Source organism: Bactrocera dorsalis, chromosome 5, assembly GCF_023373825.1.
Source record: "Bactrocera dorsalis isolate Fly_Bdor chromosome 5, ASM2337382v1, whole genome shotgun sequence".
In the NCBI taxonomy this organism is placed as follows: domain Eukaryota; kingdom Metazoa; phylum Arthropoda; class Insecta; order Diptera; family Tephritidae; genus Bactrocera; species Bactrocera dorsalis.
In genome coordinates this window covers 6,587,259-6,599,178 of record NC_064307.1, presented here as the reverse complement: position 1 = coordinate 6,599,178, position 11,920 = coordinate 6,587,259, and the positions used below count along the sequence as shown (strand labels likewise).

General features: G+C 38.9%; 3 protein-coding genes across 15 annotated transcripts in view; 1 reads left to right on the top strand and 2 right to left on the bottom strand.

Annotated features, from left to right (window-relative positions):
• LOC105230824 (phosphatase and actin regulator 2) overlaps positions 1-963 on the bottom strand; it is a 219,381-nt gene extending 218,418 nt beyond the window's left edge. For 7 of the 13 annotated variants that reach the window (XM_049457287.1, XM_049457292.1, XM_049457294.1 and 4 more), the window contains exon 1: positions 728-963. Coding sequence is in view for 1 of the 13 variants with exons in the window: in XM_049457301.1 (XP_049313258.1) it covers positions 728-737 (10 nt within the window). In the remaining 12 variants the exon portion in view is untranslated. Of the gene's footprint in view, positions 1-717 lie in introns of all 13 variants that reach the window. The other 6 variants (XM_049457293.1, XM_049457299.1, XM_049457301.1 and 3 more) reach the window with 4 other exon arrangements.
• A 5,896-nt stretch (positions 964-6,859) lies between these two features.
• On the top strand, positions 6,860-7,392 carry LOC105233699 (cuticle protein 16.5-like). The gene is made up of 2 exons (XM_011215848.3): positions 6,860-6,986; positions 7,057-7,392. The coding sequence occupies exons 1-2, from the start codon at positions 6,975-6,977 to the stop codon at positions 7,282-7,284; spliced, it is 240 nt and encodes a 79-aa protein (XP_011214150.2). The 5' UTR covers positions 6,860-6,974; the 3' UTR covers positions 7,285-7,392.
• Positions 7,393-9,369: 1,977 nt separating this feature from the next.
• On the bottom strand, positions 9,370-9,875 carry LOC105233700 (cuticle protein 16.5-like). The gene is made up of 2 exons (XM_011215852.2): positions 9,738-9,875; positions 9,370-9,667 (listed from the first exon to the last, which is right to left on the bottom strand). Exons 1-2 carry the CDS (start codon positions 9,747-9,749, stop codon positions 9,440-9,442), a joined length of 240 nt encoding a protein of 79 aa, XP_011214154.1. The 5' UTR covers positions 9,750-9,875; the 3' UTR covers positions 9,370-9,439.
• Between the last annotated feature and the right edge of the window lie 2,045 nt (positions 9,876-11,920).

Genomic DNA, 11,920 nt, shown 5'->3' with positions numbered 1-11,920 from the left:
GCAATAACGACAAGTCCAGCATGCAAGCAGGCAGGCAGACAGGCAGTTTGAACTGTCTGTCCAGCTGTGTGACCACCCGTTTGTTAATAGCATTTCGTTTGCTGGGGCTGGCTTGTTGGCTGAAGTGGTCGAACCGGTTTTATGCTTTTTGCACTTCACACTTGCATTCGTATAGAATTGTAGTGGTATTAACGATAAAGTGGTGGAAACAGCGAAAACGAAATTAATGAAAAGCTGTATACACAAATGAATTCCAGACTGATTGGCAATATTACTATTTTCAAAATGATAGCACTTAATAATTGTTGCAACTTTTATTGTTCACTTTTAACAAAATAATTATTAAGGTAGAGACAAATGTGATTAGCTTGTTTCACAATTTGATTTGTTGGCTGGGTAATTCCAGCAGACGCATATGCATTTCGACACTAGTGTGTGCGAATGTGTGCGTATGCTTTGTTTCATGTTCGCCAACTTGCCACTCACACTTCAAAACAAAATTAGCAACAATACTTTTTATTCTCACAATTGCGCTTTTTTCTTTCTCCATTTCCTCTTTCGTTTGCAAATTTCAAAAAAAAAATCTATTTTAAACCTTGCGTTTAGCAATTGTTTTGCCTTTGCAAAATCAAAAAACTTTTAACTTTCGGAAGCATACACATTTTTTTACACTTTCAATATGTCGGATTTAATAATTTTCGGATATATTTCACCAACACTCACATACCAGCAGACATTGATGTATAGCGCCACGGGCACGCACCTTCTTATTTAACTTATTGTTTATCGCAACTAAAAGTCCACACACACAAACTATTGAAATAGTTGAATAGATAAAATAACAACCGGCAAATCGGTCACTTCATTGTATTTTCCGCCCGAATGTCACAATGTATTAAAAAAAAAATCGCGCAAAATATCCACACACAATATTCATGTACGACGATTCAAAATCAACTAAACATTTTTGTTGTTTTCGTCGCTGCAAACGGAATGCCTAGTGCAACCGTGCGTTGTGGATTGTAAGCAGCATTGCCAGCCAGCAAAGATTAAGTGCGAGTCTTTTGTCGCATGCGAGAAATCACACTGCCAGTCAAAGTGTGATTAATGTTTTGTTTGGAGAAACTGTTGGACACAGGGTGTTAAGTTCAGTTTTCATTTAATTGTGAGTTTGTAACAAACCTTACATTTTAAATTCCAAGTATTATTAGCATTTTGATTTTGTTTCATAATAATCAGTAAAAATTACTATATAATTTCATACAATAATTAATAATTGTTAAAAAAAAAATCCTAATTGTATTACCCTGTGAATACACTGTGAACAATGCCAGTAACGAAAATATCCATAAAGACCTTGGTATTCCTATGATAAAGAAAGAAGTAGAAGATAGCAGAATTAAATATATATCTACACTCCGAGATCACCCAAACCCTTTGGCCAATGCTTTGGTGCATTCCTGCGATCAAACACGCCTTAAAAGAAGAGAGATGACTGCGTAAAGAGCAACGTGTCACCAAAACAGCTCAAGAGATCACTAGATCTCTTGCGAACGATCTGGGGCCAAAAGACTTTTGCGACAGCACATGCGTCTTTTCTTACTAGCTCATAATCTTTACAATTTCCTGCGATTGCACTGTGGCATGGTACCCATACCAGTCAGAAGATATGCACTCCTTGACAAACCCTGAACGCATTGTTAATGAGTTCAAGGCTAGTATCGCCGCTCTGCTAACTGAGTGGATGGTTATTTCTCTGAAGGAGGCTACTACCTTACTAGCTGCAGCCTTGTTTGGAAAACACTACGATAGTCAGGAAGTCTGCAGCTGGAATTGATAGAGAGCTCCTGAAAGCTTCGGCTTCCATGAAAGCAGATGATTTGCTGCGGCGGTGCCACCGGAATCTTATATATTCTCAGTTTGACTTGAATTGATTTGCTTCGATGCTGAAACACAACTGCGTCAAATTGTACACGGCCCTGAGGAACTTTTCTTTAACCATAATTGCTACATCGCCTGCATAGGTGATCACCCGGCAGCCACGATCCTCAAGTCGTTAACGATCAGGATCCATAGAAGAGGAGAGAGAACTCCCTCTTGTGAGGTTCCCCTACTCACATTTCGTCGAGTCTTTCCAAAATTTTTAGTAAGAAGAAGGAGGAGAAGGATAATGGAGCTATACAGGAGTATATTGCTCTTTTCCATTCATTCAAATTAGTTTTCTTAGTTTAATTAAAATTATATAATGATATTGGTTTCAATTCACTAGAACTCCTTTTATTACCAATACTTTCGCTACAAAGTTTAGGCCCTAAAGCTCACATATTCAGTATTGTGAGCCGAAATCGACGTATTTAGCGAGGTTAACAACCCTTCCCCGAATAAACGACGTTTTTTGAGATTGATAAACAAACCTTTTGTTTACCAATGAGCTCTTTCTTTATCTTTAGCCAAGTCAACAACCCTTTCTGAGATTATTGACTATTGGTGAGTTCAATGACGTTTTTGTTTACCTTCTGCGGTCAATGACCCTTTCTTAGTTTTAGCGAACTCAACAACATTTCCTGAGATCATTAACCTTTAGCAAGGTTGGAATTGCGCTCTTTAAGAACCTTTCGTTTTTATAAAAAATTGGAAGTTTTTCTCTTACTATCTTATGCACCTTTACTACCAGTTATCTGCTGAAGTAACCACAATTCAAATTCTATAGTCATTCATCGCTCTTGCTGGTCCGCTATACATATGGAGACATTAACGGAGGTAATATTAAACCTAATTCTAACGGTAAACTATATGTGCACCACTTACACGTGAGAATGCATTGAATATGAATACGAATGTGGGCTCACCATACATCAATTCATTCACTTGTGCATATAAAACGCGCAGTCAATCACGACACTAGAATCCTTGACCTGCCCGTATTTACGCCGTCAAAAGCGTACACTCCTAATGCGCCAAAACCATCAGTTTAAATGTCATATTTAGCTGTCACAATCACATGTCACTTCTGACACGCTGATTAGATTACGATCAACAACAAACTCAAGGCAATCGGGGAATAACTGAATGCAAGACTGATTGTTGCATGCTGTGTGACCGTTATGCAGAAACGCGCAAATAAATGAAAAAAATATCTGGCAAATTTATATCAAACAAAATTATTGGTTTTGTAGTTTCCAATGTTTTATATATTTTTACGAAATTCTTCAGGAACCATGACAATAGAGAGCTTCTCGAAATGCAAACCTTAAAGAGGTTGTATGGCTTGCTTAACTTTACCTAAGAATAGTTTATTTTAACCTAAAAATAACTCATGAGTTTTGCTCTCTATTATTCCAAAATCTTCCAATGAAATTTAGAAAATCTCCTGCTACGATCCCCATTCTTAGAATATTTACTTTCGCTTGCAAAACGCTTGCAAACTTGTGACTAGCAAAAGGCTGTAAATAATAATAATGTATCAGGAATGCGTACATGTATGTGTGTGAGTGCGCAAAAAGTGGAAATGGTTTTTGTGGTACTTGACGCCTCATAATCGCTTTTGAAGCAAATAATAATAGCAACATAACCACAGACCAGAGACCCCCAACCACTTGGCGTTGAACTTGTGAAACACCTGTCTGGCCTTCGCCCTCAATGGCCACTCAGACTTAACTCTGCGCCAATTATTTATGTAGGATAAAGTGTATGCAGCAAAGCCATGAAAGTGTGTGTAAGTGCACGCACTAGCTGTGTATGTATGTGTGTGTGTCGGCCAGTGTATAGGCAACAACAGAATATTGCAAATAATTCCTTACAACTGAAATCCTTTCACGCCTTTCGCCACTTTAATTGCCACTTACACAAATTGTCGGTTAATTTGAAATCATAAAAGCCGCATGTGGTGGACACAAACGCATTTATAACAAGTAAGGCAGGGCTAAGTTTGGGTGTAACCGAAGATTTTATGATCTTACTTGCAAGAAGAAATGTTCGAGAAATTCTTTTAGGAAAATATTGGAGTTGGGTCTAGTATTGACCCGATTTTATCTATTTTTGTCAATACTATATACATACTATTAATCTGCCACATAATAACAAAATGTTCTCTGAGATTCACTAAGGTCCTATCACCAATCCTATGGAGTAAAGTCACACGGATTTTTATATGGGGCTAGGTCAAGTTTTTGCCCAATTTTATCCATTTCAGACACAGTGTTACACTGATAACTCACATGTTGGCTGACATTGGCACGATTAAACCCATTTTTGACACATAGAAAAAACATTTTCAGGAAAAGATTATCCCAAATATTTGGTACCTAGGGCTTATTGGCCCAACCTATACATACAATATAACATCGCTTAGTTTTAAGTGACACGTACAACCGTTAGGTGAATAAAACTCTTATACTCTGTAGCAACATGTTGCAGGAGTATAAAAACATATCGGCCGATACGCAAGCACGAACATACCCAGTAGGAAAATTTAAGCATGAGTTCAAAAAGTTCGGTGCGAAATTCAACAGTTATTTGCCATTATAAATCCATTTCAAATAAAACACCAACAAAATACACGGAAAATTGTGAACCAAAGAAAACGGTATTGAAAATTTCACAGCGGGTCACGTGGTGATGGTCGGCAATGGCAATAAAACCAACTAACTCCAGCAATTCTCTGTGGTCTCGCAACTCATAGAGCGAAAACGAAAACGAAAAAAATAAAAAGTACAGTTGTGGTTGACATTGTACGATGGTTATTGTTATTGTTAAAGTTGCAAACGCTTAGTGGCCTTTTAAATGGCTGGATTTCGGAGCTTTTTACCGTTCACAATTATTCCAATGCGTTAGGCAACATTTCGTTGGGCATGGCGGCTGCTGCTGGTAACTGTGTTGGTGAAAATGTGTATTGTGAAAATGACGGAAGCACACACACACATATATGCTTGAGCACACTCACATCAACAAACATAATTACATATACATACATATATGGTGTATGTTTGGTGAGGAGGAACGGCGACATTAGCAGCAGGAACCACTTGTCGTGAGGCTACATGCATATGCCAACAACAACAACAACAACAACGACAGCAGCGACAATTATGAAAACTTTGAAGTGAAAATGCCAGCGCCAAAACAAAAGTGTCGGGCAATTTTCGTAATAAATTTATGTCGCTCCGTTGTCGGCGACAGTCGCCGTTGAAGCGCTTCGTGAACGCTTGTAACGAAAGTGTGGCGGGACACGCAAGTGCCGCAGCACTATTTATTCACTCGCAAAGTGTTTATGTATGTACAGATGTATATGTACAAACGAGATAGGGTCCAGTACGCATTTGGACTCATGATGAAGAGTCTCTAGCCAAATAGGGAGCAATACACTTTTATATGGAGTCTGAGTGCCTTCGAGTATAAAAAATAGTTTTTATGAAATTTTGCACCAATTCTTTGTAAAATTTTTATTTTATTTTTTTAAGTGCGTATATTTTTCCATTCTTTTCGCCACGCCAAAATGTAGGCTATCTTTTAGATACTTTAGTACTGTAACTAATGAATATGTTTCTTAAATGGGTATTCTAGTCTAGCGGCATGAATTTCTGGTAATTTGAAATAAAGTAAATATTTTCTATAAGATCAAAGGTCGGCAAAAGGCTTAGCTGTATCCTCGGCGCGGGTGTCGACTGAGCAACGGGTGTCGCTGTTTACAATGTCATGACTTCAAGCTGGCTTCTGTCAGAGTCATTACATTGCAGGCAGGCGGCTCCTAGCAGAGGCTGACGTATCTTCCCAATAATTCCTTTTGTTGGACTGCTTCACATAAGTACGTCCTCAGAAGTAGGTGAGTGGGTAATACAATGGCCATTGCTGCTGAAGTATCTGACGGTAGGTACACAAAGACTAGGGTTGGAGACCCCCGAATCAAAACTCAACATGGAGGACAATAAAGGAACGAAGCGGATTGTGATATCTGTTCAAACGTCAGCGGGAGATGAGGCTGCTACCCACCGGCAGGCAAAGCCATCTTATAAGCAGGAAATGTCCACAGCAGGACACCAGGGAAACAATGGAGCATCTCTTATGTACTTGGGCCGAACTGGCAAGACTACGCTGTAAGCATCTGGGGTCTCCACGGTATGATATACTAGAGGAGGAATCGATAGTGAGGCCGCAGAGTCTTAAAGGGTGACTACTCCTTTTTGGCCTAGCAACTGAACTCTATCTGGTATCGCAAAGGACCAAAACTGATCTATGAGTGGCTTATTAGCCTACCAGATTAACCTAACCTAACCTTATACAAGATCAACAGAATATATAATTACGCACGGAATATCAGTTTTCAAACAGTCATAAGTGTGATAATACGAGTTCAAAAAAAAAACTTTTTTAAAAATATTCATTGCAAATATCGACTACTTAATGCCAGAAATTTATTACTGCACACTTCCGTCTCTTTTCGAAAAGCCTATGTTTGCACAGACAAAGTATTACTTAAGACCGATGCTTAGATATTTCGAACAACCAATTATTTTTATGAAAACAAACAAAATTTAAGAATGTTTCCTTTTCAAATTTACGCAGCTTGAATTTTGCACGCTTGAGTATTTAGTATGCGTAACGGCATACGGCCGTAGCTAAGCTGAGACAGTTCGAAATGAAATTAAAGCAGTCGACTGCCAATGAGGTTTTTTAATGACCTCACAACTGTCAGACACATACACACACTAGTGCTTAGGAGTATGATGGCACTGAGGATCTACGACGTGTTTAGGCCAAGTGAGTCGAACTTTTTATTTTAGTATAATTGTTCATCAAAATAATACTACACCCACCTACACACACACACACCGCTTCAGTCACGCTCAAATATATGCACGAATATTGGCCAAAGCGCACGAGCCGATAACCAATTTATATTTAAGCCCCAACGTCCGATAGCTTGTCATCAGTTAAATTTTGCTCCACAGCAGTAAAACAACTACCAAACAATCAAAATGTTCAAATACGTAAGTACAAACTAACCGTAATTTGTTTATTATGAATTTGTTTTGTAATAAAATGAATTCTTCCTTGCAGTTCGCTCTCGTTTTCGTCGCGCTCTTCGCCTTCGCCGCTGCCGAGCCTAAACCCGCTGTGGTCGCAGCACCAGTGGCCTACTCAGCCCCATTGGTCGCATCCCCTTACTCCGCTGCCTATGCTGCCCCATATGCCGCTTACGCCGCCGCTCCTTATGCCGCCTACGCTTCACCCTACGCCGCCTACTCCGCTTACCCATACAGCGCCGCTTATGTGCTCCGCAAGTAAACGGAATGTAGCGGTTGACCTGTGATAGTACCGAATTGGATTTGATTGGCAATGAAAAGGACTAAGTTTTTCATTATAAAACTTATGATGAATAAAAAAAACTTTAAACGAAAACTAAATACAATTGTTTTTTATATTTTACTGAGTAGGAATAATAAATACTCGCCAGAACTTGCAGAGTGACGAAAGGAACTTAAAGCTCCATAAATTTTATCGAGTTTGTATAAAAAAATTTTACCAATTCACTTAGTTTGGTATTAAAACGTTTTCCTGAGCACTTTTTAAATGCTACTTTTATATACGAATTACTTGCCATAAGAGCTTGAGCTCAACCATAGGGAAGGAAGTTGATTATTATAGTTGGGTCATGGGACATCGACTTGCCAATAATATTTGTCAAAAGTCATGGTTTTATTCAATAATAGCCAATATAACCCAATTGACCCTAAGAAATTAATTGTAGACTAGTGCTTATTTCCAAGTATGCCTTTGCAAACATCAAAAAAACCTCGAGCCAAATTAGTCCTATGCAGTGTTGCCACTGAAGAAAGCCTCTGGGTACCAATACTTTGTATTTAATTTGATGCATGAAGTTGAAGAAATGCATGAATATATCAAATTACGTGCCGGTCTCGATCAGCACGGAAGAAGTACGGTCCAATGCCGCCGTCGGCCCATAAACCGCACCAAGCCCTAATTTTTTCGCGATGCCATGGTGACTGATGGAGTACGTGTGGATTGCTGCGTGACCAATAACGGATATTTTGCTTATTGACGAAGCCGTTCATACAGAAATGAGCCTCACGAACATACGACGATTCTGGTGGTCAAGTTGCTTCAGTTCTTGCGTAAATTTGATCTTGTAAGAGGCCAAGAACTTTTCGCATAATTTGCCACAACGACGTCACAGAGATTCTTCAATTGAAGCGCTAGCGACAGCAATACGACATCACGGGCACTTCTTTGTCTCACTAGCACGGTAACATTTTGTACCGTGCCTGTGGTTTCAAATTTTTCCACTAGATGCCCAATTTTGATCTGACAGGACGATAATGACGGTCAAAAACGCTCTTAAAGTTGAGGTCCGAATTTGGGTAGTAAGTTTTAATAATTTCGACTCGTTATTGGATCGTATATCCATCCATGATAAAATGACAAACCTTACTGAAGAGAAATCTCAAAAGAGCGGGAAAAGATATGGCATTGTTTGTTATCCCTATCGGTCTACTTTTGTAGCATCTCTATTGAAAAATCCGTTATAATTTAAAAAACTAAAAGTAGCGGCATATGTGCATATAATTATCCGTAATAAAAACATAAGTGTTCATTGCAACTGTTTATCACACTGAAATTGTTCATGTAGCAAGTGTCAACGCAGACCACGGCACTAAGTAAAAACGCGGTAAACACGCTGTCGCTTACAAGTAACTGTTAACCCAACCAAATATTCGCTGGCAACAACTGCTGACAGCTACAAATCAACTCGCACACTGAAGTGACCATGAAAATGTTGTTGACAGCCGAGTTGCAGCAGTGAACGCTGAAGGACTGCCAGCGACTCTGCTGAACTCGACGCGAAATCCCTGGAGCTAGCGATTCGCTGAGTTGGCCACACACACAAAAATGCAGCACAAGTGCACGCATGAGCTTTGTTTCGCGAATGCCCAGCAGTAATGCCGAGGTCTTCTTACTGATCTTTCATAAATTTGCAATTAAAATGAGGCTTTACAAATGGTATGTCCAAATGAATGAATTGCTTAAGATTTGGAAGCAATGCGTTTCGTCTCAAGCGGACCATAAATTGTGCAATGAGCCATGTTGTTGTTGTTAATGTAGCAGCAGAAAACATCCATTAAGTAATTTGGAGAAATGAAAAAGTATTATTCCATCGAAACAAACGCTTTTGTTTCATCTTTTGAGCGTTCTGCGAACTTATCAAGCATTCTAAATCCCTAACGTCACTACTTCCTATTATCGCAACCCATCCGAAACTTTCGAATCAGCCAAGGAATGTACGAAATAACAAACACAAAATAAATTCGGTTCCAACTTTTGTTTTTATTTTTTTGCTATTGTGGGTTCAGTAAAATTTTATCCTTTTCATTGCCAATCAAATCCAATTCGGTACTATCACAGGTCAACCGCTACATTCCGTTTACTTGCGGAGCACATAGGCGGCGCTGTATGGGTAAGCGGAGTAGGCGGCGTAGGGTGAAGCGTAGGCGGCATAGGGAGCGGCAGCGTAAGCGGCATATGGGGCAGCATAGGCAGCGGCGTAGGGGGAGGCAACCAGAGGAGCTGAGTAGGCCAATGGTGCTGCGACCACTGCGGGTTTAGGCTCGGCAGCGGCGAAGGCGAAGAGCGCAACGAAGACGAGAGCGAACTGCAAGGAAGAATTCATTTTATTACAAAACAAGTTCATAATAAACAAATTACGATTAGTTTGTACTTACGTATTTGAACATTTTGATTGTTTGGTAGTTGTTTTACTGTTGTCGAGCAAAATTTAACTGATGACAAATTCGTTGTTTGTCCGTCTTTATATACGAATACAATTAGTTTGTTATTGCGATTTTATTGGCCGAGAAGTTTTTGAGTTTTTCGTTTTGTGTTTTTTTTAGGTTTTTATTTCGACAATTTTTGGCTAAGCACGTAGAAGGCCACAAATTGACCGTTTATATTAAAATATACGCTAATAATGTGTATTTACCTACATATATATTGAGGTGTATACTATATACATCTGTATATATATATAGTATACATACATATACCTGTAATTGATAATCAATGCTACACTTTTTAGAAAAGATATATTTGAGACATATGCCTAGTCTTAGAATAGTCTTAAATATTTATTTTAATTTTTTATATTCATAAATTTTTATTTAAAAAGAGGTCTTTCGACAAAGAATTGTATCGATGACGTGTGAAAGCTCATTTTGTATGCAAGACTTAATTTTTATAATATCAATGATCAGTGACATCTATTCCCTAATTTATCCTGTATTAAGTGCACCACGGAGTTTGTAATACTCAGAAGGAAACTCCGCAGACCTCTTAGGGTATATAATATACATGTACTTGTATATAAATGGTCAAACTAACCAGCGGTCTGTTGTCATCTATCCGTATAAACGAAAAATAATGCGCATGTTCGCTAAAAAGCTGGTTAATCTGTCGAAACCGCCGATATCATACGGCTATAGAATATTGCTGTCATACAAAATAACCAATTAAAATGAAGATAATTCATAAAGGATATTTTTTTTCTTATTAATTCGCTGGAAGGAACTGACGAAACATGTTCCATTGGGTGCAAACCATTGGCAGGTTAAGTTTTCAGATTTATGTAGTTACGTTTATATATAGATGCACCTATGACAGGTTTTTGTTTTTAAATATACATATAATATAGAAATTTACACTTAGTTTTTGAAAAGGTCCAAGAAATTAAAACGAAATGTATGCTCTTTGTATAATGTACTCTCGCTGGTACCTACACATCTTAGCCCATTCAGGTTGTATGCTCTCAGAATATCTCGGGTTGACGTAAGTCTAAAGTGTGAAGGCAACACGGTCTCCTCTGTTGTTTTTCTTCTTTACAGAGCTCTTCTGCATTATTGTATAGAACAACTTAAAAGCCTGACCAGAATTCCATAGATATGAACGCGATTACTTTATTAAAACTTTTGACGACTTCAGAATTATTGATTGCAATGCATTTGGCTAAAGATCCTTAAATTCCGAAACGTATTACCATTTCATCGCACCCAATTCTGACGATGTGCTCAGCATACATCGTTTCAGGTATACATAGGGTGAGGATAAGCATAGGTTCGGTTAGGTAAATAGGATAATTTATCGTGAAGCCAAGAATAATCCGACTGGACTGCTAGAGTCGCCCATCCATTGTGATGGCCAGAAGTCCTAGGTTTAGATCATAAGGAACTTCGCATATTGACAAATGCCTGGGAGAAATTTATCGAAGCAGTTAATATTTGAGTCGATTTGCTGAAAATGTATGGTCCTTTGCAATTTGGCAGAAAACACGATAGAAAGACCTGTCTGCACTTGGTATCTCGAATTGACGCCAAATTGCGAAAAGAAGAAACGACCGGCGCGCTGTTGTTAACTCGGCTATAACAGCGTAAGCGTAAGAAGAAAAATATAAATTCCAGCTAATTCGCCGGGTTCTTAAAAAGTATAGCAACCGTGATTCTTTAATCCCAAGCCGGACTTTGGCGACGAAAGAGTCAAGATGTGTTCACTTCAGCTTTCTCATTAATACTTTGACAATTTGCGTCTTCGAAAATCTTGAGCCTCGCCCCGTGAGTGCCAGTGTGATAGTGTCCAGTTAAGACGCCTATCATTGCGGCGTTGTGAGCCTTGCTGAGAGCTAGTAGTTCAATGGACCTTCCACTCTGAGTCAGAAGGGTTTCGTAACTCCACAAGTGCTGATTGCTGACCAAACGGTTTCACAATTTTCAATGATTCCGGTGTGGTCAGGCACCCAGAAAAGTTTAATATGGAAGGAGCTTGATGTTGCTGCTAGTAAGGTCATGGACTTTTTGACTAGTGAGCTACTCTCAATCGTAGCTCTTGATCTCCTGCGCAAATTTATATTAACTGCTAC